The sequence below is a fragment of the Strongyloides ratti genome (genome assembly GCF_001040885.1).
Source record: "Strongyloides ratti genome assembly S_ratti_ED321, chromosome : 1".
Classification (NCBI taxonomy): Eukaryota; Metazoa; Nematoda; class Chromadorea; order Rhabditida; family Strongyloididae; genus Strongyloides; species Strongyloides ratti.
In genome coordinates this window covers 5,823,842-5,842,287 of record NC_037307.1, presented here as the reverse complement: position 1 = coordinate 5,842,287, position 18,446 = coordinate 5,823,842, and the positions used below count along the sequence as shown (strand labels likewise).

Genomic DNA, 18,446 nt, shown 5'->3' with positions numbered 1-18,446 from the left:
GGATGTTTGTGTGTTGTGGATAAATCTATTTTCTTAGATGTACCCAATTGTAATATGGAAATTTTGTTTTCTTTGTGGATAATGGATGTATAGTAAATTTTATATCTCGAATATAAAATATCAAAGCTATTCTAGATGAGGTTCGCCTCTTATAACTTTGCTTTCATAATTATTTTCTTTGTACGTGTTCTCTTTCAACCTCTCAGCCTTGTAATATTTCAATGTTTTGGTGTAGCCTTGTGTCAGTCACACTATTGGTCTCTTCGTTGTGCGCGGCCATTTTTATTTCTTCATTTTTTTTTGCCAACATTTTCATTACTTTATTTTAAAATAATATTTTTTTTAGATTTTTTGATTACTAACAATGGCTACACTTAAGAGAAAAAATGAAGAGGCTATTGCCGATGAAGATAATGCTAAAGGTTCGTTTTGTCAGGAGAATTTTCATATTTTTTTTTAGTCATTAAGATTGATGAGGAAGTTTTAAACGTAGAGAAGGAGAACACCGAAGAGGTTACTGAGGAAGTAACCGAAGTGGAGGAAGAGTCTGTTGAGGATGCAGAAGAAAGCCATGGTACTGAGGAGAATGTTGAAGAGGAAGTTGATGAGGATTCTCAACCTTCTGTTGAAAATGTCTGTGATGAGGATGTTTCGACAGAGGGTGATGCTAGCGCCTCTGCACCAGAGGGAGCTTCTGTTGTTGTAGGTGTCACCGAGACTGACGACTCTTCATCTGTTTCTGATGGTGAAAGCCCAAGTCTTCCCACTCCTGAAGTCGGCGAGGAAGTTGCTGAAGAGGCACCTCTTGAAAGTGAAGCAGTCTCTAATGTTGAGGAATCTTCTGTTGTTGAGCCAGTTTCATAGGAGAACCAACGATGTTTTAAAAGTCTAGCATTTAATCAAATGCTTTCCTAATAATTTTTTATCGTTATAATTTATTTTGTTCGCACTTGGAAATCATAATATTTACCCGATAGCGAAATTCGGTCAGATTGCTTTACATCTTGGTTTTTTTTTTGTAAAATACTTCTCCTTTTTTTTATACTTCAATGAAATAAAAAATACTGAAATAAATTTTTTAACACTAGTATTAATGTGAATTCGATGACCTTGTTGTGAATTCTTCTAAAAATGTATGAATATCTACTGAATGCAAAAATACTTTGCATAATAATCTAGACGTGCAAGTTTTTCGGTGACGATAGTTTTCTCTACCACAAGTTTTTAATGTCTTTTTCTAGTGTGGGAGAGAGTTCTCTTTATTTCTGGCGTCCATTGTATGGTATGTTCCTTTTGTCTTTGTAAGTGGTCGGAAGTTGTGGGTTTTATATTTTAGACGGTCATAAAACATTATTTTTTTATTAAATGAAAATTGTCTTCGTTCCTGTGAAGGAATACTTTTACAAATTGTAGGTACATAGTTCTCCAAGAGAAATTTTCCAAATATACATTATTTTTAATTATATGGAAAAAAAATAGTTGATTTTTGATTATCATAATGTCTTCTGTCAAAAAAGGTAGTGCAGAATGTGTTGTAGAATCAAGATATAATTTTACGAGAATTCAAATAATTCTATTATCACTTTTTATTTTTTTTGTATTTCAAGTTTTAATTTCAATTTCATCGTATTCCGGACAATACAACTCCCCTAAATTTGGAGACTATGAAGCACAAAGACATTGGATGGAAATAACATATCATCTACCTATCACTGATTGGTATAGAAATACAGAAAATAATAATTTGTCGTATTGGGGTCTTGATTATCCACCATTGACTGCTTATCATAGTTGGTTTCTTGGATTTTTATCAAACAAAATAAACAAAGATTGGGTAGCATTAAATGTTTCTCATGGATATAATGAATTAAATCACAAATTTTTCATGAGATCTAGTGTTATTGTATCAAATATATTTATCTATGGTACATCATTGGTTTTTTTTCAAAATACGGGAACAAACAATGGTTTGAAAAACTATCTTTCTATGTTGTTGTATCCTTGTTTACTTTTAATTGATTGCGGACATTTTCAGTAAGTAGTTTTTTATTGTAAAAATTATCTAATATTTAAGGTACAATCATATTGCATTGGGTTTAACAATATGGGCTTTTTCTATGCTAAACAAAAAAAATTTTATTGGCGGTGCCTTTCTTTTTGTCATGTCTTTGAATTTTAAACAAATATCTTTGTATTACTCACTTCCATTTTTTGTGTATATTCTATCAAAATGCCGAATTTATAATAATGATGGCAAAATGTGTTATTTAAAATCTTTTAAAAATTTATGTTTAATAGGTATCATTACAATTTTATCATTTTTGTTACTGTGGTTCCCGTTCTTTCAAAACATTGACAACGCAAAGCATGTAATATCTAGAATATTTCCTGTCAGTCGTGGTTTATTTGAAGACAAAGTTGCTACTTTTTGGTGTGTATCGTCTGTATTTCTCAGGAAACTAAGACATATACCTCATGAATTAATGGTTCCAATATGTACAGCATGTGTTTTAATATTTTGTATTCCATCACTTGTAATGTTATTTAAACGTACAACTAAATTCAATATGATTAGGGCATTATTTTGTTGTTCAATGGCTTTCTTTTTGTTTTCATTTCATGTTCATGAAAAATCAATATTATTTCCAGGTGCAATTATGACATTATTCATTCCTTATGACAATATCATTGCTTTGTGGTTTCTTATTATTTCTAGTCTAAGTATTTATCCTTTGTTACTTGTGGACAATATACCCGAATCTATATTTATTATTTTTGCCTACTATTGTTCATTTATGTGGATTACCAAAAATGAAAATTATTCAAATCGAACTATTATTATGATTCATTGTAGTATTATTACTGGATTTATAATAGCTTTATCTACATTCTTTCTTCCCACCATACCACAATATCCATATATTTATCAATTATTTGTAGCAACTTATTCTTTTATCCATTTTATTGTATTTTTTGTACTTTTTCATCTAATTGATGAAAATTCACCAAGAGACAAATATTCAAATATTAAAAAAAATAAATAAACTTTATTTTTCTTTTATTATTGACCTTTTATTCGAGTGTTAAGACATATGATTTTTGTGAATCATTTCTCCAAAATATTTTTATAGTGACATTGTATGTAAAAAAAAAAATTCTTTTTACAACTATATCACTTTTTTATTTGAAATGATTGTACCATTTATGTTGTTGAGACGTTCGTTTACTACGACTATCACTTGTTTTAGGTAAGATAGAAATTGATATGTTTGATTTTTTGGTATAGAGCTGAAGCTGTTTCAAAAAATGCGAGAATTCCAGGTTATGGGAATAGGTCAGGATTTGCTGTGTATATCTCTGAAAACATTGCTAAGATAGAAGGAAGTAGTACTTCAAAAATAAAAGAACTTTCAGAAAAGTGGAAGAAGGAAAGTGAAACAGTAAAAGAAATGTTTTCAAAGAAAGCTTCATTGTTAAATGAAGAAAATAAGGAGAAATTTGAGAGTTTATCACAGGTAGAAAAAGATAAGTTGATTCAAGAGGCACACCAAAAACGTGAGAAAAGAAAACATAGAAAATTGAAGGCAATTAAAAAAGAGGTAAGAATATTTATACATATTTTTAATAATACTTCTCAGAAACGTGTTGAAATTGTCAACGCTATTGGTATGGATAAACCAGTTAATGCTTTCATCCAATTTGTTAAAGAATACTACAAAAATAATCCTAATGAAAAAGTTAGCCCAGAAAACACTGAAAAAATTTCTTTAATGTGGAAGAATTTACCTGAAAACGAAAGACAGGTAATTAATTTTGTCCTTTAATAATAATTGTTTTTATTTATTTAAGGAAAGAGAACGTCAAAGCAAAGAAGCATTTGATTTATGGAATAAAAAGAAGGATGAATATTTGAAAAAGATTGATAACAATGAGATTTAAAAATTACTTATTTTTGTTTGTCTATTTTTTCTGAGTTTTTTTATGTATTAAAGGTCTCTTGAGACGATTCTTGTTACTGATTTTTGGTCTTCTGTCCTCAATATTTATATTTCCATCATATTTTATTTTTTCTAATAATTTGTAGATGATTGTACAAAGTTCACGCAGTTTTTCTAAATTTATTTTTAAAAGATTTTTATCAGGAGGTAAAGAATCAATTTCTGCTGCACCTTCAGGTACAACTGGTATTGAACATGCTGATGCTTTTAAACAAAAAGGATTAAAGTATAAACAAGATTTTAAAGATTATAAATGTATTGAATATCTTAATTTTAACAAATGGTCTTTTTATGACAAGGAAGTAAGTATAAATGGATTTGTTATATTTTTATTTTTTTAGGTTGATATGATGAGTCTTCGTGTCCCACAGCCATCAAATAAAAAAGCTGATGTTGCACCAAAAGTTACAATATCTTCATAAAAATAGGACAACTATCGAATACTTTATTGTATCAATACAAAATAGATGTGTTATCATTCTCATTTATGTTTTAAGCTAAAAATAAAAATTTCTCTTGACAATTAAAAGTGACTTTCAAAAATATTTGTAAGTGTATTGAATATATAGTTTTTTTTTTTATTTTTTTTTTATGTTTTTAATATTTTTATTTTAAGTGAAGTATAATTAGAATTCTACAATTTAATAGGGCGTTTTTTTAAAAAATTATTTATAACGTAACAATATAATAATGTTGGTTGAGAGTAAATTTTATATATGGCAAATATAACTATTTAAACCAGAATTTTTGTATCTTAAATTAAATATTTCTAGAAATATTACTAAATGTAAATAATATTAAAAATAAAGTCTTTCTAAATTAAGTATCTTCATTCTTTACCACTTTGATTTTTTTTTCATCAGGATTTAAAAAGTCGTTATTTGTGTATGGTCTTTTTTCACCAACACTAGTTGAATTACTAGCAGATAATTCAATTATCCTTTCTCTATTCATATCAACTGAGTTTTGAGTGTTTTTTATAAATACTGATTGTTGAGCTTCAGATACTAGATCAGATTCTTTTATAGGAGTCTCTAGTTCAGGCATTGTACTTGTACTTCCTTGTTGTAGTGTTTCTAATGTTGTTCCTGTTTCTTTTTTAGCATTTCTAAATATAGGATCAAATGGTCTTGACGAATAATCAATTGGATTTCCATGATCATCTAAATGGAGTGCAGTACCATGGCTATGTAGGCGATTTTTATATTGACTAACATAACAACTTAAAAAGTTTATCATTAATGATGGAGCTAACGGAGGTTGTTCTACATATTGTTGGTCTTTTTGATTATTGTTGACTGGTTTTACAAAAGTTTCCGGTAAATTATTAGCTGGATTATTAACTCTTGTACCTATAGTTGATGGAACAATTGGATTTTGTAGTGATTGTTTATTAGAATTTTGTTGAGATCCTGTAATTGACATTTCTTGTTGATTTTCAATTTTTATTTGATCAGTCAAATTTTTTATATATGATACTTGATAGGAATTTTCATTTGATGTAGATTCAATTTCATTATTTTCAGTTCTATTTTTTGCAAATGTTTGAGTATAATGCATTTCTGTGGCTGCCAATAATGCTGTAGCAGGAGTTAAAGTTGTATTAATATTTTTTGATTCCTCATTAAAATCAACAGTTTTTTTAGTTTTGGATGAACATACATCTGTAGGTGTTTTATCATAATTTGACAATTTTTGTTGTCCAAGAAAATCTTTTTTTTGATCTGTATTTACCATCGTTGTTTTAGGTAATATTTCTTTATTATTTTTATTTTTATCATCATTTCTTAATAAATTGTTATACTCGTTTTCAATAGTTTTAGAATTTTTAATAGTTTCATTATTAAGTATAAACTGTCCAACATTTAAATCATCTGTATGAATATTTCTTATTGATTCCTCTGTTCTTCTTTTAGAACCCATTGGTAATTGATCAGCAGTATGATTAAAATTAGAATTATCTTTATTATGTTGAAGTAAACTTTTACATTGAGAAAAAAGTTTATTTACATTTGATGTTTTTTCTGAAATAGATATTTGTTTTATATCATTATTAGAAGATTGTGTTGTTGTATTCACATTTGTAATATTATTTGAATTAACATTTTGATTTTCAAATAAAATTGCCTGATTAGAGGAAGTTGAAGGAATAGGTTTACTGATGACATTAGATTGTTGATAGATAGATTTTTCTGAATCACCCGATATTGAAGGTTTTGGACTAGAATTAACTTGAAAATTATTTCCACGTATTTTAGGTATATTTGGACTATTTATAGATCTTGTTTGTAGTGCTTCAATGTTTTCATTATTATTTGAGAATAAATTCATTGTTGGATTTTCACTGCGCATTTTTATTAATTCTTGAATATAATGTTGTGCACCATGATGCCCATTTTTCGCTGCTTCTAAAGCTATTGATAAACTACTCATATTAGAATGAATAGGAGGTGAAGTTTGTTGAATTATTGCTGATTGTTGGTGATTGATTGCTGATGGTTGTTGTAATAAGTTATTTGAATTATTATTTACAGCAAGAAGATTTTGAACAAGAAGATTATCATAATTTAGTTGATTTGATGATTGTTCAGATTGTATGTTATTTAATATATTCATCCTAAAAGAATTTGTTGATGGGTGATTAGTTATTGAATTTTGTATTTGTTTTGATTGTTGAGCAAAAATTGATGCTAAAGCTTGAGCAGATATTGAGGGAATATTATTGTGTTGTGATTGCAAACCCTGAATGATATTAAGAGAATTTGTATTATTAGGTAAAGAATTATTTTGGAGATTATTATGATTAATAACAATACTTGGTGGAATGGTTGTAGGAATATTATGATGTTTTTGGAGAATATTTGTCCCCCCATTCTCATTTTGATGATTACTAGCATTTTGTTGTTGAGCTCGTTGTACCAGAGCTATTATCTGAGCATTCGATGATGTTGTATTTTTTAAAGCTTGTTGTTTTAGCAAAATTTCTTTTGCCTGATGAACTCCAAAATTATAAAAAAATCTTAATGTTGTTATATCATGTAAAGGCAAATCAACACCACTTTTATGTTGACTACAATTGGCATCTAAATTAACACTACCGTATGTTTCAAGATCAAAATATGGAACATTAATTAATGGATTAAAGAGTGGCCATCCTAAACTAGAATCTATAATACTAGAATTTTGTACAGTATTTCCATGGATATTTCCATTTAAAGCTAATGAATTGTGTAAATTTGTAATCCCTGTTTGTATAGAATTTTGTTGTTGCAATTGATGAGATCCTCCAGGTGTATGAATATTTTGATTTGGTGTTTGATTTGTAGTTCCAACTCCTTGAATTTGGTTTGCATGATTTTGTATTAAATTAAAATTTGTACCAGTAATATGAGGAAAAGTGGAAAAAGAATTGGTTGAATACATTGATGCCAATAATTATAAAAATAGTTAATAGTTATAAATATAAGATTTTCCAATGCTTCATTAAAATATATTTTACGATGCTGATATAATAATCTACAACAAGCTTATATATAATATTCTTATAGATAAAAATTTAATTAAATATAAGATGCCTGAAATGGTGGTTTTATGATTATACCTTTAGCTAATTTCCTGAAAAAAAAAAAGAATTAAAAAATTTTTTAAAGAAAATAAATATATTAGAAAATGAAATAACGTTTTTTTAAATAAAATTTTACAAAGTAATCGTTAAAATTATGTTAAGTAAAATATTATTTATCTCTATTTGTCTCATAGTATTGAAGTTAGATCCATCTTTATGAATATTTATTATGATAATAAATACACGTATTATATTCTTCTCATGTAATATTTAAAAAAAAAAATTATTTTCATATTTTATGATGAAATATTACTATTTTAATTCTACTATAAAGTTTATGTCAAAAATTTTACATCCCAATGAAAGACTAAAAGTTATAGAAAAAAAAATATTTATATAATGTTTTTGTAAAAAAAAATAAAAATACTAGGATATAGTTTCTTTATTAATAGTTATACTAATTAATATGTATACAATGTTTCAGATAAGATAGGATAAAACAACAGGCATTCCTAACTTAGAGAATTAGAAATATTATAGTCTTATAATATATTATGAATTATAATAATTTTTTTTTTTAAAAAAATTAAAATAAAAAAGATCCAAAATATTTAAAATGTTGTAAAGCAGTATTTTTATATAAAAAAATTTAGTAATCGTTACAATTATAAACATTATTTTACACTATATCATTTGAATAATGAAAGCATAATATATTACTAATATTAAATATCAAATTTTAATTATTATTATATTATTATTAAGTTTTTTCTTTTTAATTTTACGTAGGTATCCATAGTAGCTGATTAATAAATTTTAAAAATTTTACCTTTTTTAATTTGAAGCATACTATTATGACATAACTAAAATGCAAAGCATTGAAATATTTTCATGTGACCGCTAGAATGTAGTGAGTATTGACTCAGACTATACGTATCACTTCAACTCTGTATTTCATTTTCAATGATTCAATATCATAGATCTTTGTAATATCTTATCAGAAGGTACAATCAAAAAATATTTTATAATGATGTGTAATTGTTATATTATAATCAAATATTTTGAAGATAAAGTACAAATAATAAAATGTGCATTACTTTGATATAATCAAATTTTTGCATGTGGTTTAATTGCCTCTAAGTAGAAAATTTCTAGAAAAATGAAATGATAAATTTTAAAACTAAAATTAGCGTACAATTACCAACAATATAAGTTTAAGAAAAAAAAAAGTAATTGATGTAAAAAAGATATTAATAATTTTACAGCTGGTATCAATCAAATATGATAATTTGTTTAACTAAAATGAAATAGATAAATATTTCAAAGCATTCACTAGAATAAAAAGATAATAAAATATTTTAGTTATGTTTTTGTAATAAAAAAAATAGTATAATTTTTAAAAGAATGTATGTCAATACATTGAAAAAGCATTAATCATATTGTATAGTTTAAATATGATATTTTTGTATAAATTTAGAATGCTAAAAAAATATTTTTTTCTACTAACAGTATTATAAAGGATAAAAAAAGTATATAGGAAAATTCCTATCTATCATGTAAATTAAACATTAAAAATATTTAAAAAAAATAAAAAAAAAAATTCTTAGAGTTATTTTTGATCATATAAGATACTAGTAAGTACATGTAATGTATCATATGCATTAAAAAAAATTTATTAAGTATTACATATTTTTATTTTATTTCTAGGAAAAAAAAACTAATCTAAATTTTTAATAAATAATTCTCAATTTATAACTTTAAAGTTTTTCCTTTTTTTTGTATCATAAAATAAAAAAAAAAATTCTATTTAAGTTTAATGTTTATTTATCTTATATTTTTAATTCTCAATTTAATATAAAATAGATATTATAAATATATATATATATTAAAATTTAATAACTCGAAAGCGTCTCACATTTTTAAACTAACGGCTTTTTAAAACTCATTCATACACTATATATTTATGTAAGAAAAAATAATGACCTGAATAGGTTAAATAATAATTTAATGATAACATTGAAAATAATGAAGGAATAAATGCTAGTATAAATTATAAATTAAATGGGAACTTCACCTACGTCATATAATCCACTAACGATCTAAGTATACTTTAAAATAAAAATAAACAAGATAAAAATTTATAAAAGATCATAATGTTAAATAGTAATAAAAATAAAGGGTAACAAATCTAAAATTATTGACAAGGACATTATAACTATAGAAACAATCATTCACCACACGTATCCATCAAAATATTTGCCACAAGCATGAAAATTAAAGTTAATAAATTAACAATTCATCCACACATGGATACACGTTGTAAAACACCAATAAACTCTTTTAAAACGTGCATTTTCTATTTGGTTATAGAAGAGTTTTAAATAGATAATGTACCTGTTCTTAGTGATAAAAGACATGATAGATGAATTAATATAAAAGTATCATTAAAGTCTATGACAAAAAAGATTAATATGTTTTGGAATTAATGTTTCACTTTTTAACAACAATTTTATTGAATGATAATTAAATGTTAAAATAATATAAGAGAAGTATATTGTATGAAAATTTAAATTACAAATATATTAAAAAAAAGTAACATTATTTAAAAAGTTAATCTATGACTTGAAATTTTTTATACCATTTTATCATTATAATAATTAATTAAAGTAATATAAGTATTTTATATTTAATGAAATATTATATTATATTATACATATATAATATGTTTTTTAAGCTAAATCTAAATTTAACATATTTAACTATAATATAATAAAATTAATCCCAAACAAATAGATATTTTGATAATTTTTTTTTTTTTAATTTATAAAAATGAATATTAGAAATATATAAATATTTATATAATATATTCTTAGGATTAAAAAAATATATATATATAAAAGATTAGTAATTTTAAAATAATATTAAATATATTTTTCTTTTTTTATATTTTCTCCTTCAACAAATGTTTATTTTTAATAAAATTTACTTTGCAAAATTTAGATTACAATAAATAATTAAATAATGTTTGTTGAACTTTGTTTTTTTAATTTTAAACCACCATACAATAGTGTGGTTAAAAATTTTTATTATTTTTTTTTTTTTTAAATATCATAATATTGATGTATACATTAACTGATCATAATGTAAAATATAATGACATTCAAAAAAAATTGTTAAGTACTCACTACAATATACCATTAAAATTTTTTAATTTAGTTAGCATAACATTAAATGTTACATTTTTAATACATTAAGTATTGGAAATATTTTTATAATATTTAAAACTTTGTTTAACTTATTTAATTTTTGTTTAACTTATATTAATATCAAACAAGCAATCTAAAATTTTAAATTAAACAAGAGCACTTATTTAAATATATATATATTTATATATAAATTGTAAAGTATAAAATTAAAAAAAATATATATATTAAACTTTGATTGTTTAAGTTATAAGTAAATAAAATTATTTTATATTATATTAAAAAAAAAAATTAATTTAATTATATTTAGAAAAAAATTTTTCTATATACTTTTATAAATAATGGGATTGATTAATTTTTATGCAAATTAGTAATCCTATACATCAATAAATATTTCTCTGTAAATGTAATGACATGTGTCTTTGACATTATAAAAGATTATATTTTTATGTAAAATTCTAAATACTCAACAAGTGGCAGCCATTAAGATTTTCTTCTTATTCCTAAGAATGTGATGACTGATTATTAATTACTATTTTATGACGTTTTTAAAAAAATAAAATAAAATATAAATGTTTCATTATTTTTTAGTATAATATATGATTTTATTAAAGTACAAATATATACTGTCTATACAAACATTTATATTTAATACAAATTTTTGATTTTTAAATGAATTTTTGTTTTATTAGAATACTTTTTAAATATAGTTATATTTTATGTAAATATATAAAAAAAAGGACAATATAAAAAAAAAACTTTTTTTTTTTAAAAAAAAGATACATTAAAACAATATTGAATGGTTTAATATTTTAATACTTTAATTAAAAACTTATTATTAAAAAAACTATTTAAATTAATAATATGTAGTGTAGATAAACAAAAAGGGCACATTACTTTTTTATTTAAGCAACTTCCGCAAATGTTATAGAAAAATGTGGAACAAGAAAAATATTAAAAAAAAAAAAATTTTATTAATATAATTTTAAAAAATTTATTGGTATGTTTAATATTAAATATTAATTAACTATAATATAAATTAATAAATAAACTCTACTTTCTATAGTTTTATCAGATGTAATACTTAATATTATCATGTAATATTATTGAAATAATTAAATTATTAAAAAAAAAATTAATATTTTAAGATTGACATTTAATAATTGTATGGAAAAAAAATTGATAAATTAGTAGAACAAGAACTTTTTTTTTACCCTGAAATCTAGTACTTTAAAATTTAATATTTATGTAATTAAATTTAAAATTTCATTAAAAATTAGGTTAGAAATCATCTTATATTTGCTTGTATTTATAAAATTTTGCAAACAATCCCTTAATGAGAAATTATTTATTGTACTTAAAAGATAAAATGAATTGGATGACAATTAATGAAATGTCTATAACAATTATCAAGATATTTGTTAATATTTAAGTGTAAAATGTCAAATTTCATATTAATGATAATAATTTTTAATTAGTGTTGTATGATTAATTATTTATATTATAACATTGATGCAAAATATCCAACCAAGAATGCTCCTATGACACTAATTATTGAAAACCAAGGTATACATAAGGGAATTGGAAAACGAAAACTCTGGAGATATTTTAAATTGTTAAATTTTTTTATGTTCATTGGTGGATATCTCATTTTCATTAAAGATTCTAAGAAGAAACCTTTTTTTAAAACAGCTTTTCCATGAGTAAATGTATCAAAACCAAATTTTCCACGATATCTTCCCATACCACTTTTTCCAATACCTCCAAATGGTAAAGTATCAACTGTAAGGTGCATGATGACCTAAAAAAAAAAGAATTAGAAGAATTAATATTTTATAATAACATATTTAATTTTTATGGCAATAAAAAAACTAGAGAATTATATTGTTATTTTATTTTTAAAACTTACGTCATTAATTGTACATCCTCCTGAAATAACATCATTTAAAAAACGTTCACAAGATGTTTTTGAACGTGTAAAAATGTATGATGCTAATGGACGTTCTCCATTTTTAATGTATTCAATTGCTTCATCAATATTTGAAACAGTTATAATTGGTAATATTGGACCAAAAATTTCATCCTCCATAAATGTATCATCTTTAGATACTTCAATAATAGTTGGTGGAATAAATAAATCATTTTCATCAGGGGTACCTTCTTGAACTAAAATATTACCTTTGGTATTTTTTAATAAATTTGATATTCTATTCCAATGTCTATTATTTATAATTCTACTATAATCTTTAGACAATTGTACATTTTCACCATAAAATTCAAATAATGCATTTTTTAATGAAGCAACCAATTTTGGTTTAACATCCTCTGTTGTTAATATATAATCTGGAGCTAAACATGTTTGACCACAATTTAACCATTTTCCCCATGCAACTCTTTTACCAGTAATATTTATATCTGCATCTTTATCAACAAATACAGGACATTTACCACCAAGCTCCAAGGTAACAGGAGTTAAATTTTCAGCTGCAGCTTTCATAATAATTTTTGCAACAGGTGGACATCCTGTATAAAAAATATGATCAAATTTACATTTAAGAAGTTCTGTTGTCTCAGGAATACCACCCTGTACAACATAAATTTCATTTGATGAAAAATATTTTGTAAATAAGGTATAAAATACTTCTGATGTTGCTGGAGCCATTTCAGAAGGTTTTATGACAGCAGTATTACCAGCAGCAATACATGGAATTAAAGGTAATAATACCATAGATATAGGATAATTCCATGGTGCAATTATTAATACGACACCTTTTGGTTGTTTTTTAATAAATGCTGTATCTAAAGCCGTCATATGTGTTAATTGAACATGTTCATCTTTACTCCATTCATCCAAGTTACTTAAAAAATAGTCAATTTCTTGAAGGACAGATGCTATTTCAAGAATATAGGTATTATCAGTATGACGTCTAAGATCTTTATAAACTGCTTCAGTTAAATTATCAACATTAGAAAGAACTGCATTTTTTAAATTTTTTAATGTTTCCTTTCTAGAAGATAAATTTTGACATTTTTTGTTTAAAAAATATTCCCTCTGGTTATTAACAATTTCTTGGAAATTCATATTTTAAAATATTCTGAAAATAAAATTGTTAACTTAAGAAATATAATTTTACAATTTTTATAGTTTATCAATAATTTATATTGGTAATGTTTAAATAATATTAACTGTTTTTTTTTAAATTAAATATAACAAAGTAAGTTGATAACAATAAAACAAGTGTACAATTTTCTAGCTTATATAAAAATTGTTATCAATATTATTATCGTTCTTTATCTTAATTTACAAATAGACATTGGAATGGACTTCTATATGTAGTTGATTGTTAAAATAATTTATAAATGTCACTTTTAAATAATAATTTATTTTTTATTGTTGTAGTATATTTATAATTTAACATAAAAATATATTAAATCAATTTAAAATAAAAAAAGTTTTTAAAAAAAAAATAAATTTATTATAATGGTAATAAAAGCATATTATTGATTTTGTACTTATCAAAATCAAAAAACCTGTAGAAAAATAAACAACAACATTTAAAAACAGAATGTCAAATATTTTGTTATCGACATTTTTAAGCATAATTAGCGTTTAATAATTTATGCGCTCGAGAAAAATATTGGAGTAGAAATAGAAAAATGCGCTATTCTAGATTACACTATTTCGTATGCTTAACTTTTAACCTTTTTGTTTGTAGTATGTTGTTTGTATTATTATTGTGAGACGATGATAATGTGTTAACAATAGATTTGAAGGCTAGAAAATTAGAATAATATAAAATGATTTACTTTTATAAATTATTTATTCACTTTTACGAAATAAGGTACAAAAAAAAAGTAAATATGCATAAATACATGTATTAAAATATCTAGAAAAATTCATTTAAAGTTGTGTAGGTTTTCCAGAATTTAAATTTTTTTCATCATTATATTTTTTTTCAATTTCTTCAAGACGTAATTGAAGTTGAAGTCTAATTTGAATAAGTGTTGAACGTTCTTTTTCTAATTGCCAATTAAATTTTCGAAGTAAATGGCAACGTTCCTCAAATGTTAAATTAGATTCATCTAAAATAAATTCATCTGATTTATCAGAGAAAACATTTCCCTCAGAAGAAGTTGATTTAAGTAAATTATCTAAAAATAATACTTTTTAAAAAAAAATAAATATATATAATGTTATTACCTAATTGTTTAGCCAGACGATCAAAGTCAGTATCAGTTAATGTGTCCGTTTGAACAGAAACATCGTTAAAATATTTACGCTTTTTCTCTTCTATTAAACTATCCTTAATTAGTAATTTATTTTTGTCGTCATTGTAATATTTACATGATTCTTTATTTTCTGTTAAATAAATTGCCTTTTTTTGTATAGTAAAACCAATTGATTCGTTTTCACTATGTGACATATTACCTATTAAAATAGAATTTAAAGCATTCGTATCTAAACTGGCACTTCTACCATGTCCTTTTCCAGTTTTAAAATTTAAAGGTCGTGGTGGGGGAAGAGGATAGTCAATTAAATCATTATCAATAACTGGGGATACTAATACTGGAGAAGAAATTTTAACTACACTAGTTGGAGAACTTGACAATTTTTTGGCTCTTGGTGTTTGATCAACTATAAGAGGTGGTGTTTTAGAAAAATTTGACATTAAACTTGGATCAGTTATATCTTTAGTTGAATCATCAATAATAGTATTGTTAAATGTAGAATTAGTATTTATTTCATTTTTTTCAGATAAATTTACAACACCTTCTTCTTCATCATTTGTCTTATCAAATTGTTGCCAACTTTTTTTAGATTCATCATCCATACTACTACTACATGTTGTACTACTTGTCAAACTTTCATTAAATTCATTCTCTCGTGGTTTTTCTTCTCTTGGTCTTACTTCATCTGGTAAAGATTGGGGAATTTTTATTCCTCCTTTTATACGTAACACTACAAGATGCATAGCCATAGAAAATTCTTCTAAATTTAAAAAACCATCCTCATTAACATCAGACAATAACCAAATTCTTGACAATTCCTCTGGGGGTAATTTAGATTTCTCAAAAAAATCCATAACAATTTCTGAGTTACCTTTTACAGCACCATTTAACGATGCCTGATAATTTGGACCATTACAAGCTGACTGAAGGTGCAAGAAACATTTTTCATAATATGATTTTTGTTCATCCGTCATAACAAAAATACTTGGTGATGGTGTTGGTCGTGGAGTAGAAATCGAAGGTGGTGGAGATGGAACATTAGATGCAGCATCACAATTTTCATGTTCTAAATCATCTTCATCACATAATAAATTTTTTCTCTCCGTTTCTGATTCTGTTGCATCTGAAGATGAAAAAGAAGAAGAGTCATAATAATTATCATCTTCACTTTCGGATGTATTTGTGCTTGTTCCTTCTTTTTCAAAACTAAAATCTTTATTTTCTGAATTAACACTACAATCATCATTATCAATTAAATTGTCATCTGTAGAATTAACAAAATTTGTCCATGTCTTCTCTAAATTATTTGTTTCTTTAGATGAAAATGTAACATCTTTGTCATCTTTTTTATTCAAATTCTGATTCTTGCGATCATTTACTTCTTTATCTGTTTTTTGGTTCCAATCAATATTAGCATGTGGGTTAGTTTTGCTTTCCAAAATTAATTTTTCTTTTAAAGCATTACTCATTTTATTTTATAAAATATAAAAATAAAATTTTCTTTTAAAAATAATATACAAATAAATAGAAAAATATATTTCTCTAAAATAAAACTAGACTATAAATCATTAAAAAAATATAATCACAATTAAATTCCAATTATTTTTTTTTTCATAAATATATTAAATTATTGCCTATACAAATATATTATAAATTTTGAGTTTTAAAAAGAAATTCTAGTAAATAAGTTAACTACTAAAAAAATAACAAAATATAAAATTATTGAGAAGTTTTATATAACTAAAAAATAAACATGAGAAAAATTGAAAAATCATTGAAAATATAAGAAAAATACTTTATAAGAAAACATTAAATTTAAAAAAAATATATATATAATGTAAAATTTTGTTTACACTTTATTTAGTAATAAAATTACGTATGAATTGTTAAATGAATTAAATTTCTTTTTTGAATAGTAAATACAATTAAGCTTATAGGGAATAGTAAAAAGATAGGTATTTTTTTCTTTATTAATAAAGATTTTAAAAATTATCATCAAGAAAGATTTGCTGTCAATAAGAAGAACGTGTAAACATTCGTTATAAGATTTTTTTAAAGAAGCTTTTTTCCAATAAAATTTTTGATAGTTACAACGTAAGTTAGTATATTATTTAAAAATGCCTCCCAAATCAAAGTTAGTTTAAATTGTTTGATTTCTATAATATTTTTTTTTGATAGATATGTAATTGTTCGATTGGCTTCTGTAATCTCCGGTACTACAAAAGTGTGGATTCGTGAAAGGGCAGCACCAAAATTTTCAGGAGTTTTTTTTGATCCAGCTGGTAACTTTTTTTTTTATTTACTGAATTTATTTTTCTATTAATATTTTTAGTTGGGAAAGATACAACATTTGAAGAAATTCAAAAAGTAAAAGGAAAAAATAATTTAACTCCAAAGGTGAAACAGATGTATAATATACCATAATTGGATTGTAGTAATAAATTTGCTACTTACCTTGTTTTTTCTTACTAGTATCTAGATTGTTTTGTTTGCTAATAAATGATATTTTTATATTTCATATCGTGAAAAAAAAAACGGTTAATATCTGTTTTTGTTACATTAAATTTTTTTTTTTTGTTTTGATTTATTATTTTTATAGAATAGAGATGACCTTGTCACCTTTTTTTGGATTTGATTATACGATACTTCCATTGGTATTGTCTGTTTGCATTGGATTTGTTACAATTTTAATTGCATATTTAGTTTTTAAGAAAGCTTCTGTTCGTCGTAATGTATTTCTTATAGTTGGTCTTTCAGATTCTGGGAAAACACAAATATTTTCAAAATTAATTAGTGTTGACAAGAAAATTCAATCATACACATCTATACAGGAGAATATATTTGATGGAAAAATACCTTCTTCTTCAAAAGAAATTTCATTGGTTGATTTTCCAGGAACATTACGTCTTCGTTCTCGTTTATTTGCTAGATGGCTAACATCTGATCTAAATACTATCAGGGGAATTATTTTTGTTGTTGATTCATCAACTTTTACAAAACAGGCTCGAGATATTGCAGAGTTACTTTATGATATTCTAGTTAAAACAAAATCGTCGGTAGATATCTTTGTTGCCTGTAACAAACAGGATATTTTACTTTCTAAGAATAAAAGTGTTATTGAAAAAACATTAGAAAAAGATCTTGGCTTAATTAATAAATCAAGAGCAGCATCTTTAGATATGACTGATGGTACAAAAAAAAGTGAATTGTTAACAGAGACAGGAGAAAATTTTAAATGGGAAGATTTACCAAGGTTAAAAATTAATTTTAATGAAACAATTGCCAATATAGATGACAATTCAGATAAAAAAATTGATGTAACTTTATTAATTCAATGGATAAATGATCTATATTAATATTTATTTTTGTATTCCTATATAGTAATATATATACTTTTTTTCCAGAATTATAATTTAATTTGATGTTAATTTTTTCTTTTAAATGTTTACT

General features: G+C 23.9%; 9 protein-coding genes across 9 annotated transcripts; 6 read left to right on the top strand and 3 right to left on the bottom strand.

Annotated features, from left to right (window-relative positions):
* Positions 1-364: 364 nt before the first annotated feature.
* On the top strand, positions 365-864 carry SRAE_1000186900 (Hypothetical protein; the record flags this gene model as incomplete). Its single annotated transcript, XM_024648877.1, has 2 exons — positions 365-422; positions 461-864. 2 exons carry the CDS (start codon positions 365-367, stop codon positions 862-864), a joined length of 462 nt encoding a protein of 153 aa, XP_024502810.1.
* A 634-nt stretch (positions 865-1,498) lies between these two features.
* Positions 1,499-3,044, top strand: SRAE_1000186800 (Dolichyl pyrophosphate Man9GlcNAc2 alpha-1,3-glucosyltransferase; the record flags this gene model as incomplete). The annotated part of the gene is made up of 3 exons (XM_024648876.1): positions 1,499-2,034; positions 2,075-2,145; positions 2,299-3,044. 3 exons carry the CDS (start codon positions 1,499-1,501, stop codon positions 3,042-3,044), a joined length of 1,353 nt encoding a protein of 450 aa, XP_024502809.1.
* A 145-nt stretch (positions 3,045-3,189) lies between these two features.
* Positions 3,190-3,939, top strand: SRAE_1000186700 (High mobility group box domain-containing protein; the record flags this gene model as incomplete). The annotated part of the gene is made up of 4 exons (XM_024648875.1): positions 3,190-3,248; positions 3,287-3,599; positions 3,639-3,803; positions 3,850-3,939. 4 exons carry the CDS (start codon positions 3,190-3,192, stop codon positions 3,937-3,939), a joined length of 627 nt encoding a protein of 208 aa, XP_024502808.1.
* Positions 3,940-4,084: 145 nt separating this feature from the next.
* SRAE_1000186600 (Hypothetical protein) lies at positions 4,085-4,420 on the top strand (the record flags this gene model as incomplete). The annotated part of the gene is made up of 2 exons (XM_024648873.1): positions 4,085-4,300; positions 4,340-4,420. The coding sequence occupies 2 exons, from the start codon at positions 4,085-4,087 to the stop codon at positions 4,418-4,420; spliced, it is 297 nt and encodes a 98-aa protein (XP_024502807.1).
* Positions 4,421-4,817: 397 nt separating this feature from the next.
* Positions 4,818-7,421, bottom strand: SRAE_1000186500 (Hypothetical protein; the record flags this gene model as incomplete). Its single annotated transcript, XM_024648872.1, has 1 exon — positions 4,818-7,421. The coding sequence occupies one exon, from the start codon at positions 7,419-7,421 to the stop codon at positions 4,818-4,820; it is 2,604 nt and encodes an 867-aa protein (XP_024502806.1).
* A 4,846-nt stretch (positions 7,422-12,267) lies between these two features.
* SRAE_1000186400 (Aldehyde dehydrogenase NAD(P)-dependent family and Aldehyde dehydrogenase domain and Aldehyde/histidinol dehydrogenase domain and Aldehyde dehydrogenase, N-terminal domain and Aldehyde dehydrogenase, C-terminal domain-containing protein) lies at positions 12,268-13,848 on the bottom strand (the record flags this gene model as incomplete). The annotated part of the gene is made up of 2 exons (XM_024648871.1): positions 12,268-12,567; positions 12,676-13,848. 2 exons carry the CDS (start codon positions 13,846-13,848, stop codon positions 12,268-12,270), a joined length of 1,473 nt encoding a protein of 490 aa, XP_024502805.1.
* Positions 13,849-14,667: 819 nt separating this feature from the next.
* On the bottom strand, positions 14,668-16,465 carry SRAE_1000186300 (Reps; the record flags this gene model as incomplete). The annotated part of the gene is made up of 2 exons (XM_024648870.1): positions 14,668-14,918; positions 14,968-16,465. 2 exons carry the CDS (start codon positions 16,463-16,465, stop codon positions 14,668-14,670), a joined length of 1,749 nt encoding a protein of 582 aa, XP_024502804.1.
* A 648-nt stretch (positions 16,466-17,113) lies between these two features.
* SRAE_1000186200 (Hypothetical protein) lies at positions 17,114-17,420 on the top strand (the record flags this gene model as incomplete). Its single annotated transcript, XM_024648869.1, has 3 exons — positions 17,114-17,130; positions 17,175-17,278; positions 17,329-17,420. The coding sequence occupies 3 exons, from the start codon at positions 17,114-17,116 to the stop codon at positions 17,418-17,420; spliced, it is 213 nt and encodes a 70-aa protein (XP_024502803.1).
* Positions 17,421-17,602: 182 nt separating this feature from the next.
* SRAE_1000186100 (Signal recognition particle receptor subunit beta) lies at positions 17,603-18,352 on the top strand (the record flags this gene model as incomplete). The annotated part of the gene is made up of 1 exon (XM_024648868.1): positions 17,603-18,352. One exon carries the CDS (start codon positions 17,603-17,605, stop codon positions 18,350-18,352), a length of 750 nt encoding a protein of 249 aa, XP_024502802.1.
* Positions 18,353-18,446: the final 94 nt, after the last annotated feature.